Below are 18439 nucleotides of genomic sequence, written 5' to 3'. Positions count from 1 at the left end.
ACCTGGAATATGTGGGAAGTCACCGAAGGCACAGAGCAAGGGACTGATGTGATGAAAGCTGAGCTGGAAGAAAGAAGAAGCAATAGCTTAGGGGGAAGGTAGTAAGTTAAGAGCCTCTTCCTGTCATTTGCAAGCAAAGTGATAGGGATCTTTATTTGTGCAATTTATGACTTCTCCAAGAGAAAAGAAGTAACTTCCTGTGTGAGCTTTGTAACCGGGACTTGGAACAAACTGGACTTGTGGAGTGTAATCATGAAAGGAAACTCCATTTGATTTTCTACTTTCCTGTAAACTTTCTTCAAAGGGCAAATTCTGGTGGTTTCATGACTTTCTAGATTGCTTTTAATGAACAAAAAATCCTGTGGTCACATCTAAGTTTTCATACACAGTCTCAATTCAGGATACAGAGGTGGAGTTAGCAAGAAAGTCCTCATTTAATCAGTGCCGGTGTAAGATGGCTTCCCACCACTGGGAACATTCAATTGCAAGTCTCATGACAGGGGGAATGCTTTTCTCTAGCAGACTGCTCTTCCTCACCCTCTAGTGTTGGGAAGTCCACTCCACACAGACCCTGTTGGAGGTCCCAAACTTTCCATAGTCCGTGTCTGGGGGAGATCTAAACACCTCCATGCCAGTTTGCTCTCTCACATTGCCTACACCAGGTCTAGAGCCAACACTTCATAGTGTGGACTTCGGGAGTACACACCAATCCCAACAGTACCATTTCTTCTTCAGCTTCTCTGGTAAGCCTTTCTTTAGCCAGACCACCATATCTCCTGTCCTACAGAGGATGTATGTTAGCTTCACCTATAGGGCTATGGAAGCCCCCTCACCAAGTTTGAGGTGTGAGGCACATACCTCTCCTCAACCGTAGGAAGACGTAATACTCATAGTGCTGTTTGCTCCTAAGAAACTCTTGTAATATATTCTCTCTCCTTAACCATTCCAGTCACCCTAACCCTATTACCCTTGATAATGTATGATGAGTCTGAGTAGCGAAAGAGTTTTTCGTGGATTTCCTTTGACTATTTGCATCGGAAACTGGCACCTCACTTTGTAAACAACCTTTCCATCTTCTTGAATATACCATTTGTGGGTTGAGATTTCTCCTCTATGCCTGACATAGAGGAGGCATGTGTTATGTTGTTGGCTCTGATAGCCCAACACATATAATCCTCTGCTGTAAGCCCAGGCTAACAGACTGGCCCTCTAATCACTGAGAATGTACATGCAGGAGGCACAGCCAGAGATCTGCCTACTGCCATGTTTAGCTATCTGTGGTGTGATCCAGCACCTGGAAGTGAGCTGACATGTTTGATTTGAAGGGCGCTCAACCTGGGTCAGCCAACACGCCAGGTGCAACACCAGAGCCCTCTGAGATGGATCCAGAGCTAAGCATTCATGTAGAATTTTAGGATTGGGAAATACCAGCGTGCTCACAGTTTGGCTTGTAGTTATGATGTTCGTTCGTATGGAATCATCAAGAATAACATTTTCATTTTCATGATCTATTGAGCACATCCCTATTAACTTCACAGATTTTGGGATGAGACAATGGCTAAGCATACTTATGATATATTTTTCTTTTGTTTTTGTTCTTATAGGTGGTGGAGAAAAATGCAGATCCAGAAACAACCCTTTTGGCCTACCTGAGAAGAAAATGTATCCTGACTTTAGATGAGGGTTTGGAAAGGGTCAGGGGGGATTCATTCTCCAGACCCTTTGTCGTTGGCTAGTGACTGGTTGGATGCTGTGAAGTGTGGAGGACAGAGCCTTGCAGTAGGGCTCTGGACACCTGTGTTGTAGTTGTAGCTCTGGCACTCAGCAGCTGTGTGACCCTGGGAAGCCATTTGAGCTCTCCAGGTATAAAATTATCAACCATCGAATGAGATGATTATTTTTGATGTTTCTTAAGATCTCTTCCGGGTAGGACTCTAGTAACGCCAAGGTTTAATCCTGGACCTGTAAAATGAGTGGCTGTGAAAGGCCTTCATCAGCCCTGCTAAACTCTGTGGCTGTTCCCCTCAGGAGGAGTGGGCCTTCCTCAGCAGATCTATGATGATCCACAGTGGGCTTCCTGGGGAATCTTTCCAGTTCTGTGAAGATGGAAGGAATGTTAGAGGAAGGAGCGCTGTTGGGGAAAGGATGCCTGAGCTGGGGGAACTGTGCAGAGGTATCATCCGTTGTGGAGATGGCAGGCACTGGGAGACAAGGGACTGGGGACGCCTGAGCATTTACTATGTGTAGGTGGAGTTCAAGGTGATTTTCATGGGTAATCTTATTGACCCCCACAGCAATTCCTTTGACAGAGGAGGAAGTGAAGCTGACACATGAGGAGGGACCTGCTTCTTGCTCATGTATTCCCGGCAAATGCTGGCAAAGCCCAGACTAAAGCCTAGAGCCATGCTCTTAACCTTCCACACACACTGGAAACTCTTCAGGGTCGGTTGTTGGGATGATGCTCATCCTGACCTCTGTCAACAAACTCCTCTCACTCCCAGAGACAGGGATATCCAGTGGCTCATTCAAGTGACATATTTTAGGACAGCAGACGATTGTATCAGTACCCATAGAAACAAGCCTGAAATCCACAGCCTTACCTTTGGTTCACTCACCTCTTATCAGATGGTATCTGGCTCTGGTGTATTTTGTCTTGGGTTTTCTATCTAGAGAGGGCAGGTCTGGAGTTTCATGACACACGAACCTGGTGGCTCTGTTGCAGAAGTGGAATCACTCAGTAGGATCAGGAGAATACACAGGACTCCACTTCCAGCCCCTCTACCTGAGGGGTCTGAGAAAAGAGGCACATTCTCAGAGATTGTTGGCACCAACATTCGTTTTCTAATGAAGTTTTGAAGGCCTGAGAGCCTCACATGTTTGTGATTGTAGCAATTGCTAGTTTAAAGGTCAAGTTTCAAATGAAATCTGAAACTGAAAGTTTTCATGTAAATGAAGATTAAGTGGCTTTTTGTTGTTTGTGCCAAGAGTTCATTTCTGAGAGTTGTGGGAAAGCAAAACAAAGCCCCAGTCTTGACTTCTACACTGGCTTCCAAAAAGATCCTCAGGCTAGAAGCTTTTGCTAGACTTTGGGCTACTTTCCTTTGTCTCCATGTGCCTCCAGGTTGTCTGAACTGCTGCTAACTGCAGATATTTGGATGAGCGAGAAGAATAACTTAGGATATGGAAAGCTCTTCCCAGATGTATTTTAAAAGATACAACCACATGGTGAAGAGGAGCCCCCACATCTGGAGTCAGATGACTGTGCTTGGGCCCTAACACAAGGTGACCTGAGTGACTGTTGCCTTGCAAGGCTCATGTTAACCCCTGGGCCTCAGTTTGCTTTGTTTTGTTTTAATCTGTAGGGGAAATAGGAGCTCCTGCCACACCTGCTCATGAAATTATTGTGAAGATCAAATGGGCACATGGATATAAGTATTTTTCAAGTATAAGATGCTATGTCATTGTTTAAAGAGGCTAATTCCAGCATATTAAAGGTAAAACATAAATATTTCTCAAATGACTGAATAATCAAACCATTAATGGCTACCTAGAATTTGTGATGAATTTTAATTTCATTTTTCAGATGAGGGAAGTGACCAGCGATAATGACCTCCAACTTTGGTAGATAGCTAGATGGCTCAGAGGCCTGCAGCCTGTGGGAAAGGCAGCAAGGGAGACCATGTATCTCATGGAAAGGGACCACCGTCAGTGCTGTTCTCTAGAATAAGCCTATTACTGATAGGCACATTCACAGACTTAAAGTTATCAGACTGTTTCTGCAAGTATATGTAAGCGATGGCTCCAATACTTGTCCCCGACCTTCAAGATTATCTTCATTTTAATTTTTGTTCACATATCCTATGGGTGGATGTTCAGAAGCTCATGGTCCAATGCTGATTTTGGTTCCTGGCATCATCAATCCAAAAGGTCCAAGGTGACAAATCAGGACTCAGTAGTCCCAGAACGGATCAATGTCTCTGTCTGGCCTAAGTGGCTTCATTGCACACCCAGCCGGGTTGAGGTGAGGGCTGCCCCACATGCTCAGCCTTTGAGATGCCTGATTCACCTGCCCAGTGTGACCACAGGGTGGGGAGCCTATAAGACCCTGCCAAGAAGACCTTAATGCTAAGAAAAATCTCCAGAATTGGAGAGCAATAGGGATCCAGTCCTGGGGAATACTTGGGTGCTGTCTGATGGGACCCTGATGCCTTTCCGCAACTGTGCAGGGGAGATGGTTCCATTCTTTGCCTTCAGGGGTACAGTGCAGACTTTCTGGATGAGGGGGCCATGTGGGTCTGCTGCCTCCCCAGGTTGAGGGGCTTGAGCCTGTGACTGGCCATAGATGGCTCTATAGGGATGCCTGGGTGGCTCAGTGGTTGAGCGTCTGCTTTCAGCTCAGGGCATGGTCCTGGGGTCCTGGGATCGAGTCCCACATCAGGCTCCCCACAGGGAGTCTGCTTCTCCCTCTGCCTATGTCTCTTGTGAATAAATAAAATCTTTTAAAAAAATAGATGTCTCTATACTTAGAGCTCTGCTCACATACTTCCCAGCAGCCCAGCAAAGACTCTTCTGTGAGTTCATATTCCTTAACTCTCGACCATCCAGTGCGGCTGAGTGGGACCAAGCTGGGCTGTGGAGAAGGGGGCTGTGGGGCTTGTACCGTGATGCTTTCCAAGTACGATCGTTTCCAGAACAAGATCGTGTATCCTTTGCCTACTGGCTGATTGTCCATGCAAGGACTGTGATGCAGGGGTCAGGTTGTGATGCAGGGGTCAGGTTGTGAGTGTGTGTGTGTGTGTGTGTGTACATGCACCTGTGAACTTTCTAAGATCTAGACTCATTTCCAATCTCATGAAATCCTTCAATCAATCTCCACTGCCTGTGGAGTCCGATCTCTGTGCTTAGTGCTTGGGGCCCTTCACGGTATGGCTCATCTTTCCTTCCCAGTTGTCTCTCTCCATGGGCTCAGCACTCCATCCTTGCGGGAACAATTATGAACTACTGACACTCTCTGCTTACTCATTTCCTGGTCTCGTATAAGCTGTTGCCCAAGTCTTGAATGTCCTTTCTTCTAGGACTTCTCTACCTGGCTGACTTGTGATAGCCTTTTAGGACTGCACAAAATATCACCTCCTCCGGGAAGCCTTCCTTGACCTCTCAAGAATGGGTGAGGTACTCCTCATCTGTGCTGGTCCCATAGTACCAGTCCTCAGCCCTCCTGAAACACCATAAGCGGTTTAAATCGCATTTTCGCCCTTGCTTCACACATTTTCCTGGGTTGATCATGGGCTATTGAAGAACATCTTACCTTTATTTCCTCAGCCCTTAGCAGAGTGCCTGGCATATGATTGGCCCTCAGGAACTGATGTTGCTTGTATAAATGGATGAATGACGAATGGACAAATGGACATCAGGAAGCTCTTTTTAAGGGGGCTGGTGTCTCATATTCCCTCCTCTTTCCCCCACAGAGGATGGAAGGCAAGGAGGTGAGAGCAGGGAAACAAAAGTGACTGGAGGTTCTGAAACTGAAGAGGCTAAGGAAGGGCCCTGCAGAGAGATGAGCAAGAACTGGGCCTGGAACCTGCCAGAAATTTCCTCTTGACTCAGCCTCCAGGATTGGGCTGAGTATGAGGTGGCTGGTGGTGACCTTGGCCCTCGTGTTCCAGCTCAGAGACTCTGTAGGGGCTTGTGCCTCTAGTGGGGTGGAGGTGGGGGAGTTTCCTTTGTGACTAGCCCAGAGTCCTGGGTAGAGAGGGGAGGACACCCATGGAAGAGACCAGAATGTAACATGGAGGGGGTAATGACACAAAGCATCTCAAAGTCTCCGAGGGCCTGAGTGGACAATGGAATGACCTTAATCTAGGGCTCCAGCCACTTTTCTGCCAATGCCTGCCTGGCCCCCATCTGCTCTTTGCATCATGTTGCTGTGACTACCGTGGAAGGAATAGGAAGCACCAAATCCAGGCTGCATCCTGTGCAGGTAGGTAATTGGAGGCAAGGGAGGCTCATGCCAGGGCGGCAGATTTACTTTTTTGGGCTGTGAGAGTGAGTGTACTGTCTGGGCAGGACGCAGTGTGGCCCAGCCATGTCCCTCACCTCCTCCTCCTCTCCTCTGGGGACTGTGGGGCAGAAAGACGAGGCCCCAAGCCTGAAGCTCCCTCCTGCGGCCGGGGTGGGTGAGACAAGGGACGATCCTGCGGGGAGCCAGGAGGCCTCCAGCTCTGGTGGCCAGGGCAGTCCGGCCTCTGCTGGACCTGGAAGGAGGGGGGGCCAGGGGCCGCCTCACCCAGCACCCCCACCCCACACACCCCGTGTGTGCCTTGGAAACCTCCGCGGTGGCAGATTCAAGATTCCAAATCCTCTGTGCTCTGGATTAAAAAGCCCACCTACTCCCTGCTCCCTCCAATGGTAATTTCATTGCTCTTCTCTGGCGCCACCTGCAGGTGAGACAGGTGAGGGCAGCTAGGTCTCTAACCTCATTAACCCCGAGGGCTTAACGAGAGAATAGAGAGGGGTGGGAGGGTCTGACCAAAGCTTTTCTTCTGACGGTATAGGAACGGAGTTTACAGTAGTCTGGGAGGTTTTGTGGAGAGGATCAGGATGCTCAGGATGCTTAGGAGCGTGGCAGCAAACAGGATCAGAGTACTGTGGGAAGGAAGGGCCATGGTTTCCAATGCTCTTCGTATGGGGAAATTGAGGCAGGACGCCTTCTTCAGGACGTTACAGTCACAGAAGGTGCCAGAGGCCGGCCCGTTGGCCACACGAGGAGACCTGCTGCTCAGATCATGCCTTCCTGGGGCACCTTATGTGGATGCCGGCGACGCCTTGGGCTGAGCAAGCTGGTTGTACTCCTGGGGGTGGAGGGGCGGCTTCAGCGAGCCTCATGACATCAGAGCGCTTGATGCTTCACCCCTAGGGCTTCTTTTAGGCAGCAAAAGGGGAAATTGCTAAACTTGCCCAACCTGCCGGGGATGTGAGAGGGTTAATTCGGGCTTGTAATTTTCTTTGAAACAAGCAGATGAAAGAACAGTTTAAGCACAGGGATCATATGTGAATAATTCACTAAAACTCTCCCTTTCCAATGGTACAGATTCTCATTTCCCATGCACTTATTTCGGCTCCAGGTGAGTTGTGGAACCAGATTCCACTTCTCCTTGTGCATTGTTGTTGTTGTTGTTTTCTTGTGGTTCCTATGACACTAGGCTTTGCTCATGTTCCTCCCACCTCCAAGCTGGTGCCGGCTGCTGGCTTTAGGCTTGCCTAATTGCTGCAGTGCCCTGCGGGCTGGGGCCTGGCTCCTTCCCCGCTCCATCTGCACCCTCTACCCAGGCAAGTTCAGTACCATCTAGGGCCAACGGCACTCCTCTTTGTATCCTCAGCTTTGACCTCTCCTTAGAGGTTATATTCCTATTTCCAATTGCCTACTTGACATCCCCGTATAGATTATAATCTCAAACTTCACAGACCCTATTTTTACCCTTTCTTCCCCAGTCTTCTTCCATCTGAGTCAATGGTAAAAGCATCCACCCAATTGCTCAAGATAAAAACCCAGGAGTCACCTTTGATTCTTGATGGATCCTGCCCTACACCCAATCCATCCAGAAGTGGCATCCACTTTACTTCCAAACCCTATAAAGTTTTCATTCTCCTTCCTCTGTTACTGTTTGGTCTGAGCCACCATGCTGTCTGGCCAGGACCACTGTGTCCTGGTCCCTGTTTCTACTCTTGTCCCCTGTAACCTATTCATTCCCTACCCACAGCTAGAGTAATTGTTTTCTTTTCTTTTTTAGAGAGACAGAGAAAGAACAGGACAGAGGCAGAGAGAGAGGGAGAGAGAAAATCAGGGACAAAGAGAGAGAGAGAGCAGGACAGGAGCAGAGGGAGATGGAGAGAGAGAGAGAGAGAGAGAGAGAGAGAGAGAGAGAGAGAATCTTAGGCAGGCTCAATGCCCAGCACAGAGCCCAGTGCAGGGCTCAATCCCATGACCCTGAGATCATGACCTGAGTAGAAATCAAGAATCAGATGCTTCACCCACAGAGCCACCCAGGTGCCCCCAGAGTGATTCTTAACAAATGTAAGGAGGTCATATACACTCTTCCCTGATTTAAGTCATTGTTATTAAATTCAACCTAAAAGTCACTTCCTCAGAGTCGCTGTTTCTGAGCACTGCAAGTAGCCACTGGTCACTCAGCCACTGCCAGCCTGTATTAAATCTCTACATAGCATTGATCTTTACCTGTTTCTTTTGTCAGTATTTTCCCTACAACTTCACAAGACTGGGGGCCTCATCTCTCTTCTTCATCGCTCTATCTACAGTGCCCTTACTATGCTTGGCACATAACAAGTTCTCAGTAAATATATATAAATGGATGAATGTATATGCTAGGCACTGGAAATACAGTACTTTAGCAATTTTACTTACGTACCAGGAGAAACTCCCAAGAGACATAATAATAATAATATGGACATGAAGAATCTCCTTACACTAAAAATCTTGCAGAGTTCGAGTGAAAATTCTGTGACATTCAATGCATATAGAAAATTCCATATGGCACATTTCCAAACTCTTATGGACTCCATGCTTTTCCTTCCCTTAAGTATGTAGCAATGTTCTAGTTTGGAAAAAAATGCATTCATTTGGTTCTTAGTAAATGCTAGTTGAGCTGGATTACAGGCTAGTGTATTAAAAGAACATGACACGGCTCTTGCATTCACCATGTGTGTTCTTGGCTAAATCTCTCAAATCTCTGGGCCTACTTCCTCCTGTTTTCAGTGCAGAGAATGGAGAGTGAGAAGCCCTTCTGGTTCTAATGGTCACTAATCTTTGAAGAGACTATCCTATGAATAACTAACATTGGTTGATCATCTACTATGTGCTGGGTGTAATAATGTTAAGAATTTTATGTAAATTATCTTATTAAATCCTCACCACAGCTCCAGAGATAAGTGCTAGTTAGGGTGGTCATCATCACACAGGTGAGGAACCTCTGGCTCTGGAGAAGCTTGGTGACCTGACCAAGGCCACAGCTGGGACTAGGACTGATTTTGTGCACTGACTGCTCCCCCATATGGTCTGTTGACATGGACCGGCTTCTGCTGGGTCATCTAGGGAGCCTGAGAGAGGCTCTGCTAACATGTACCTCTGTGTTGTCTGTCCCTTTTAGGAGAGAATTGCCAAAAGCCATGGCTCCCAGTGTGGGTTCTGCACCCCTGGCATCGTCATGAGCATGTACACGCTGCTCCGGAACCAGCCTGAGCCCACCATTGAGGAGATCGAGAACGCCTTCCAAGGTAGGGGCCTTAGGCCACAGCCTAGGATGGGGAATAGCAAATGGGCTTTGTGGAGGTTAGGGGAGGGCCAGAGTGGAAGTCCAAGGATGGGTTAGGAGGTTGAGGAATTGCCCTTTGGAGGAAAGGCTCAAGGCCCCAACGTGCTGGCTCAGGTCTGCTGGAGTTGAGCACTCTCTGGGTCTGAAGAACATTTGCATGGTTTGGAGACCTTCTGGGGTCTCCTGCAGTAGTGTTTTTATTCCTGAGGGTGTCCTCCTGTGTTGGGATGGGGTGGCACTGGGTGGCTGGTACAGGAGGAGATCATTTGGGAAATCCACAGAGGGTAGTCTTTTGGCTCCCTTTCTTCTCAGCTTGTACTAGAGCAGGATTCTGCAAAGGCCACATCATGATTCTGAACCTTGGGCAGGAACTGGCTTCCCACTTTGCCTTCTGTGAGTGGGCCTGGGAGCCTGGACAAGGTGTCCGTTCCTCTGAATTGAACAGAGAAGACTCCCCATCCATTCACCATTTCAATTCATCATTTATTCAATCAGTGTATCGAGTCCTATCATGTGAAGTGCTATACAAGGTACAGGGGACACAGAGATGCCCCAGGGGATGAAAGACAGTCTCTACCCCCAAGGAGTTTGCACTCTGGGAAGAGAGTTGATAATGTAGTTTGATAAGGTTACTGATAAGCAATGACTAGGCCATGTGGGTGCTCAGAAAAGGCACCTTGGTTCAGTCTGGGCCGTCTAGGAAGGCTTTCTGGGAGAAGTGATTGATGGTTTGAGGTCAGGAATACAAGAAAGAGGACAGGGTGTTCCAGGCAGAGGAAACAGATTAAGTAAACTGAGCATCTCACTGAGCCGGGAGCTAAGTCACAACCTCCCCCCTACCCCCCCACCCCCCCCCACTACCCCCCCCCCCCCCGCCCTGGGGCCTGCACTCACAATGCAGCTTTCCCCCCCTTGGCCCACAGGAAACCTGTGCCGCTGCACGGGCTACAGACCCATCCTCCAGGGCTTCCGGACCTTCGCCAAGGTAAGAGGGGGCCCGGGGACAACAGCGGACTTGCTCCTAAAGCAGCAACACTCAGGAATCACAGTTGGGAGGGATGCCAAGGGCTTCTGGAAGAGAGAGGAAAAAGACAGGGTGGCCAGCTGGCAGCTCGTCCTGCTGTGGATACCTGGCACGGGCATTCTGCCATTCTCATTCAGAAGGCTCTCGTCAATAGCCCCAGGACTCTCCTTCCAGAAGGCTGGCTCCAGGAGGAAGCTCACTTCCTCCAGGGCATTCGGGTCTGACAGCGCTCCTCGGGCCCAGGTGCTGAGCCTGGTGTTAAAGAACAACCTAGCCCCCCAGCACCTGAGCCTCTCCTCCTGTCCTCTCCCAGCTGCTGTCTGCAGTTGGCGCTCCGTGGGCCTCATGAAACTGCTAATTAGATGTCCAGACAGTTTGTGCATCCCGGCAGTGTTTGTATACCTCTGAGGGAGAAGCCACAGTCGGGCTGTGCGGGCACCGATTCCAGAACCCCAGACACACACCTGCCAACTGGTAGGGAGGACAGAGTGCTGGCCTCTCCCTTCTTGGCTTATCTCCTCAGATTTTACCTGATTTCCCCAGCTGGGTCAAGCTGCTCCTGACTCCAGTCAAACCGTCTCTTTGCAGTTTGATGCTGGGTTGAGTGGGGGAGTCACAGGCCCTGTGCCTTTCACTGACCTTTAGGGTCGCTATATTATGAAAAGGGGTATTGTATCCCAATGAGCACAGAGGGTGAAGAAGGGGGTGGGGTCTCCAGGGAGGGAAAGCAGCACACTCTGCTGAATGTGGTTTGATGACAAAGGATGAGGAATGAAGTGTGGATTTCAGTGAAAATGACTGAAAGCACCGACTTGGAGTCTGCAGACCTGGGTTCAAATCCCATCTTTTCACTTAGCTGATGCATGACCTTGGGCAGATTTCCTTGTTTCTAAAATGGGGATTATTAGAATACCTACAATATTATAATGTTATAATAGTACATATATAATTATAAGAAAACAGGTTATTATAATAATATCATAAAATTATAATAATACCTATAATAATTCTTACAGCATTTGTGGAAAGTACTTCTTGTAAAAGCCCTTAGAACAATGTCTGGCATGTCTCAAGTACTAAATACATGGCAACTATAAATTATGATGCTGGTATGTTTTTTCCATTACTCACTATTTGATCTTCATAAATTGCTCAGGCTTCCCCAAGAACCAAGGATTAATCTTGTCCATGTATTTATTTCTGAAGAGGCTTCTCAAAGAGATACAATTTTACCGGCCTTCCTTTTTTCTGGAAAGAGAAGGGCTTTCAAGTGTAGTCCATGGTGTGTTCCTTCCCAGGGTTGAAGTTTTATCATCATTGAAATGGTCCTGATTCCCTTGATCCAGCTGCCAGGCAGTGTGAGCAGAGCAGAGCTTCCAAAATGACTGGCACACAGAGTGTGCTTAGAAGCTCATGCACATCACTCACTGGAGACCCCTCCCCACCAAGTCCTTTTTTAGAGCCTCTGAACTCTGACTTTGCACACAATTCTAACGAACCTGCTTAGTTCATTCGCATGCCCAGAACACACATTAGGAAAGTGAGGACGGTTTGCTAGAAGGAGGCACACTGTTCACAGCAAGAAATGATGATGTCCATCTAGCAGCAAAAAAGACATGGAGGTACTGTAAAAATTAGCACAAGCCGGTTCACCTGGGTGGCTCAGTCAGTTTAGCATCTGCCTTCTGCTCAGGTCATGATCTCAGGGTCCTGGGATCGAGCCTCGCGTTGGTCTCCATGGGGAGGCTCCGTGGGGAGCCTGCCTCTCCCTCCCTCCCTCTCTCTCTCTCTCTCTCTCTCTCTCTCCTGCTTCTCCTGCTTGTGTGCACGCTCTTTTTGTCAAATTAAAAAATAAAATATTTTAAAAAAATTATCACAAGCCTATAGTCCAGCCCGCTGAGGAAAGGAGAAATCTGTCCTTGGAAAACACCAGCCTTATTCAACCTCACTAGACACTGAGGGCAGTACCACATTATTGTACATCACAGTAATTTATGTCATGGCCATGCCAATGAATTCTCAAGAAAAAAGAGCTAAGGAAGACTGTGCTGACACTTTATCTGGAAAATGTACATCTGTGAAATATGTCCCTCCCCACAAGGACTGGGTGAGTGAGGCTGATGGCTTGCTGTACACAGGTTCCCTCATTTCAGGTGGGGTCTGGTGATTCCTCCCGCATTGCATCACCCATCTCCAGGAAGAAAGATAAGAGACACTAGAAGAACTTTATTTCTTTCTCCCTTTTTGTCTAAACACAGAGGAGAAGTGGTGGGAAGGTCCAAAAGGGAGAGCTCTGAGAGCCAGTGGCAAGACTGTGAGCGCGGGAGGGCCTGGGGTCTGCACACAGGACAGCGCGTGCAGGGGGCTGAGGCGGGGAGGCTTCTCTCCTGGTGACACGGCTGACGGTGCTTTCAGGTTCTCAAAGGCCGCACATTCAGCCTCCAGGCCCTTCGAAGGCTTTCCTAGGCACCCTAGTCGAGGTGTGACTCATCCTTTGGGAAATGTGACTCCTGTGATTCATGTGCGGAGGGGCTGCCCCAGACCTGCTTTTGTAGGAACAGGCTGCTTGGACTTGTGCTTGGAGCCGTGCCTGGGAGTTCCTCCCACCTTTGACTCTCAGCATCACTCCACGATTCTGGAATGTCTTGCAGCTGCTAAGCTGGGACTCCTGCCTTCTTTGGACAGATCACTTAGGTGAACACATCCCATTCCCACCTTCAATGCCTCGGTTCTGGGAGGCGGCGATCTGAACTCTACTCCATACTGTGCCCCCGGGCACCCTGAGGGGTCCTGAGCAAGTTCATTCCCCAGGGGTGATGGGTCATTGGACCTGTACCTTTAGCACAGACAGGGTCACAGTGAGGAGGGAGGAGCTTTTAGCTTTTTGGCAAGAAGGGCCTAATGCCTAATGGTGAGGTTATCTGGCACGCTGCCTGGACACATCTCTGAGGCTAGCACTGGTTTGGACCTGCTTGGAAGGAGCCGCACACAGACCAGAGCCTCAAAGGCGCCCAGCCAGGCCGCACAGAACTTGATGATGCAGGAGCAGAGGGCCAAAAAGCACCAATGGGGATTTCTCTCACAGAAGTTTCCTAAGGAGGGAGCCTTAAAGGGGGAAAATGGGCATAAAGATATGTTTTGATAAAATAGGACTTAGCTTTATAGAGAGATTTTCTTTTTTTTTAGAGAGAGAGAGAGAGAGTGAGCCAGGATGAATGGGGTTGGGAGGGGTAGAGAGAGAGAGAATCCTAATCAGGCTCCACATCCAGTGCACACAGTCCAGAACCTTAGATCCTGACCTGAGCTGAAACCAAGAGTCCATGGCTTAACCAACTAAGTCACCTAGATGCCCCTAGAGAGAAATTTTGTCAAATTAAATTTTCCTGCTACTTCCAGGAGAGATCCTATCTGTTTATTCATGAGTTGCTTAGTTTCCATGAACCAAGAAAGGGAAAGTGGTTAAAGCAGAGGGAGGACTTCCGTCCCCGCAGAGGTGGGTGGGATGGGGAGCAGCCATCTGCTGTTCCTTTTGATGCCGAGATAGTAGCAGAGCCAGATGCCATTGGACATTAGTGATCCAGGTTCTTTTTAGCTTCTGTGAAAACTCTTTTCAAGTATTTTTTGTGTGAATATTTGTCATCTCTCTAGGATGGTGGGTGCTGTGGAGGGAGCAGGGACAACCCCAACTGCTGCCTGAACCAGAAGAAAGACTGCTCAGTAAGTGGGTCCTCCTCTCCCTGGAAGCCTGGGGGCTGGTCTCAGATCAAAGGAGGCGATGGATTCTCTTCAAACTCTGAACAGCGTGGCTGGAAGAGGGAATAGTTATGCCCGGAATTGGGGGAGGGGGGGCGGTGAATATGCACATTAGCCCTGGGTCTTCTGGCAAGAACTCTCTGTTCCTGCCTTTCCAGGAACTTCTGGGCCCTCCACCAAGTGGCTGAGGGCTGCAAACAAGCTTGCTTGGACAAGGGGCTGGGTAGGTCCCACAGGACATTTTAAAGGAGGAGATAGGATATCACCCTCATGTTCCCTTTTCCAGCGGGTCATTCTCTCGCCATCTTTGTTCAACCCAGAAGAGTTCATGCCACTGGACCCCACCCAGGAGCCCATCTTCCCTCCAGAGCTGCTGGTAGGTGGTGCCCAGAGAGAGGCCCAACAAAGTCTCTGTGCCATGAGCCTCTGGAGACCCACTTTATTTCATACCAACGGGGACCTTTGTGTCCTGGTCTGTTCTTCCTTCCTTCCTCTGACACCCAGAGGAAAGGTCCTTCTGTCACACACTCCCAAAGAGACTCACAGTTCTCCCACACATGGTGCCCTGAGCACAGAGAGCGTCCGGCACATCTCGTAGAGTAACAGGTGCTCCAGAAACATCTGCCGACCTCTTGGCTAAATTGAATGCATAAACCCCCAAGCAACCCATTCTCTTCTCTGCAAGCAGAGAAACGAAGAAACAACAAACGAAGAAAGCTGTACTCAAAGGGTTCAATCCATGGCTTGCAGCTCTGTTTTAGGAACACTCTCACACTCACCCTCTCACTGTGGCGATTCTGCTTCTTTGCTCCAACATTTGTGGCAGGGAAAGAATTGAGCCCCTCTGCGGGTTCTCAAGGGCAGATGCCAGGGGGTGTTGCGCACAGGAAGACACCTAGTGAGTCCAATGGGCCGGAAAGAAGGGCTTTGCAGCTGGCCACCGGCATATCTTTCTCTGGATTGTGCATCTTGCAAAAACTATCAGTTTGATCTGTTTTTTTTTTCTCCCAGCCCCACAGCACCCCTCACACACTAGAACCGGCCCTCTGTTGTATACCCTGATACCCCTTTGTCACACCTCTGCCTCCTCCCACACCCCGTCCACTACACCTCCGGGAGACAGTGAGGGACACTGCACAGAACCCGGGCTTTTGGTCAGGACGGTTCTGTTGTGGCAGGTGAAGCTCCCATAATCTCCTGGTCCCCTAAAAACAAAGTGAGATAACCTATGTAAGAGCTGCAACACACTCCCTGCCTCAATACAGGACATTCCCCTTCCTTCTCCCTGGACCTATATCATCATTCTTAATTCAGCATCAAACAAATCGGTAGAAGAGTTGATCCCACTGCAGACTTAAATATATCAGGGAATGGCAGTGGGAAGGGGACAGTGCGGTAAGAAACTATATTTTCCAGAGGCTGAAAGATGTTCCTCAGAAGCAGCTGTGTTTTAAAGGCGAGCGAGTGACCTGGATCCAGGCCTCCACCCTGAAGGAGCTGCTGGACCTCAAAGCCCAGCACCCCGAGGCCAAGCTGGTGGTGGGGAACACGGAGATTGGTAAGAGCCAGGGTAGCCGTGCCGCCTGCCTGGGGCCAGTCTACCTGGAGCAACCCCTCCCTGGCCCCATGTCCTCAAAACACTTGCTTCTCCTTCCCTGCCCTCCTTTCCCATTTCCTATATGGAGGTGATAATACCTCCTTAAGGGGTTGTTCTCAGGACTGGATGACGTCCTTGCTGACTGCTCTGCATAAACACGTAGAGGGCCAGCGATGTGCCAGGGACTTTGGGATCAATTGTCACTCTTCCTTCCCCTGAGCATCTCCCAGTCTGAGTGAAGATGGAGTAATGTGGGTCACATGTTAGGCTGATGCCTGACAGATGTTAGGGGTTCCACAAATATCATTCTCTTGCCCTTCCCTTTTTCTGGGGGTGATGTGGTAAAGGCCAAGGAGAGGTGTCCAAATGTGATTGTGTCTGCATTGCCCATAACTGTGGCCACCTCCCTGTTGGTGCCACCTCCTGGGACATGAGGCTCACAATATGCAAATAGGTCAGGGTGACTCATGTTGTGTAGCTCTCCGCCCCACTCCTCAGAGGGACAGAAGCAGAGGTGCTTGAGTCCCTGCTAATCTCCATCCACTTCTGGAGCTGGCCTGTCCCATTTCCACTTTGCTGGGTCCTAAGCCCAGGGAGGCTCCGAAGAAAGAATCATGGCATAGCCAAGGTCTACCTTAGAAGACCTGTGGTTTGGGGGTGTGGGGGCTGGACATGCTTTTAAGCAGCCACAAGCAGTCCTGTGGGAGTCTCCTGGCTCTGGTTCTGGAAGGAACCCTCTGGGCCCTGAATTCTTATTGGATCTGTAGACACAGAGGAGAGGCCCTGCCTTGGCTTCAAGCTGGCAGAAGTACAGAGTAGGCCCTGCCCTTGTGAACACAGGTGCAGGACAGAGACCCCAATAGTAGTAATGTGACACAGAGGGGCTGGCAGGGTGGCCTATGAGATGTGCCTCAAGTGATGTGACCCTGACGGCCTGTGTCGTTATGGCCCTAGGGTCCAGGGAAGCATGAGTTAAAGCAGACAATGACTGCTGGAAGAATTTTCGAGCTTCTTTGACCTAAGACATGTTCCTTGCCATGGGGTCGCCTAACATCCTGGACCCAATCAGATTCTAATAGAAGGGAATCCACAACAAATGTATAAGCTTCAAGTTAGAAATAATTCCTTGAGACCACTGCATCTGCCTCACCCCTTCTTCCTTATACAAGTACACCCAACAGGATAACCACTGACAGCCGGCGCAGGGGCTTGGGGGAAGCTAGACGTAGAGAGACTTGTCAAGATGGGCCCCATATGCCTTCTACCTGCATTCTTTGTCCTGGGAGCCAATATTCAAACAGGCCAGACTCCTCAAAACCTGGACCACCCATCAGAGACTCTAGTCAGCACACAAGAGGGTGGAGAGGAGGCACAGACTTTTCTTTTTGAACCTTCCCATCTGGAGCTCTGTGGGAAGGGTTCAGAGGGTGCAGAGCTAACCGGGTCTGAGGAACAGAGGTGAGTCTGTTCGCAGAGCTTTCTAACTTGACTGGCTCAGAATAGAAATCAGGTACAGATGTGTGGTCCCGCAAGCCACGCTCTTGAAGGCCTCAGGCAGATGTTGGGGACCGAGGAGGCAGGTTTGATGCTTTCTTCCTTAGACAATTTCCCTTTTTGTCTGAGTGTTGGACTTTCCTGTTTTATTACTATTATACTCCGACTCTAAGAATTGCTCATGAACTGAAACATGCCTATTCTTAACTGTGTAATTTGGGCAAGAGCCTAATCTTCCTAAGCCTTAGCTTCTTCATCTATCAATGGAAAGTCACAGTATCTCACAAGGCTATTGTAAGGCTAGAATAAGTTAAAATATGTAAAGCATTTAGATGGGTTCCTGACATATTTTAGTATGCTGTGTCTTCATATGTGATCCCCTCCACGCCTGCCCCCTCCCCACACACATGTTAATTCAGGTTCATCTCATTTGAAACGAAAAAAACACATTAGTGGAGCCTAATGTGATTCCACGTGCACTGAGTGTGTTTTTGACACAATCAAGTGTGCTTTGCTTATTGAAGCACAGAAATCGTAGTAAAGGTGTCAGAGCACAAACACAGAGTTAGGAAGCTAGATGAAGAAAATGAAGCTTTTGTGAGCAAAAAAAAAAAAAAAAAAAGTTTATCTCATTTGAATTCCCATAGGGTTTTTTCTCAGGAGGGAGAGGAAGACACAGTTTTCAGGCCAATAGTGTGCAAACCGTACTGAACCCCCGAATCCTGTCTCCTGCACCTGCCAATGCCAAGACCCTCGCAGAGCATGATGCCATTGCGAATATGTCCTACATCCTGTGTGAGTGGTGGGAAGAGTGCTGAGGCCTGTTCTGGTAGGAGCCTCTGACTTCAGGTTTCTCGTTTCTCTCGAGGCATTGAGATGAAGTTCAAGAACAGGCTGTTTCCTATGATTGTCTGCCCAGCCTGGATCCCTGAGCTGAATGCAGTGGAGCACGGACTGGAGGGTAAGGAGACATTTGCCCTGAGCCCAGGGAGGGAGGGGCTGGGATGCCAGGAATGTGTCACAGGGGGCATAGGAGATGCCAGGAAAGCCACTCCTTTGACTCTCACTGCTCCCTGCTTCTTCTGGAGTCACCCTGTATGGAGTGAAGGGCACCCTTCATTGCCTTCCTCCCCTGAGCATCCATGGTAGGGTGCCAGTGGGTAAGGGGGGCTGTGAGATTTTCAGTAATCATTCTCAGTCCTGGCTACACATTAGAATCACTCATGGGGCAGGGGTCAGTGC

At 49.0% G+C, this 18439-nt stretch overlaps 1 protein-coding gene across 3 annotated transcripts in view; it reads left to right on the top strand.

Annotated features, from left to right (window-relative positions):
- Positions 1–18439, top strand: part of XDH (xanthine dehydrogenase) — a 60009-nt gene that overhangs the window by 4730 nt on the left and 36840 nt on the right. For 2 of the 3 annotated variants that reach the window (XM_038561203.1, XM_038561202.1), the window contains exons 2-10: positions 1605–1662; positions 4606–4702; positions 5872–5980; positions 9165–9291; positions 10253–10314; positions 14002–14070; positions 14393–14482; positions 15523–15664; positions 18066–18158. In XM_038561203.1, the coding sequence (XP_038417131.1) occupies positions 1605–1662; positions 4606–4702; positions 5872–5980; positions 9165–9291; positions 10253–10314; positions 14002–14070; positions 14393–14482; positions 15523–15664; positions 18066–18158 (847 nt within the window). The remainder of the gene's footprint in view (positions 1–1604; positions 1663–4605; positions 4703–5871; positions 5981–9164; positions 9292–10252; positions 10315–14001; positions 14071–14392; positions 14483–15522; positions 15665–18065; positions 18159–18439) is intronic. The other variant, XM_038561204.1, reaches the window with a different exon arrangement.

This window comes from Canis lupus, chromosome 17, assembly GCF_011100685.1.
Source record: "Canis lupus familiaris isolate Mischka breed German Shepherd chromosome 17, alternate assembly UU_Cfam_GSD_1.0, whole genome shotgun sequence".
NCBI lineage: Eukaryota > Metazoa > Chordata > Mammalia > Carnivora > Canidae > Canis > Canis lupus.
This window is presented reverse-complemented; position numbering and strand designations above follow the sequence as displayed.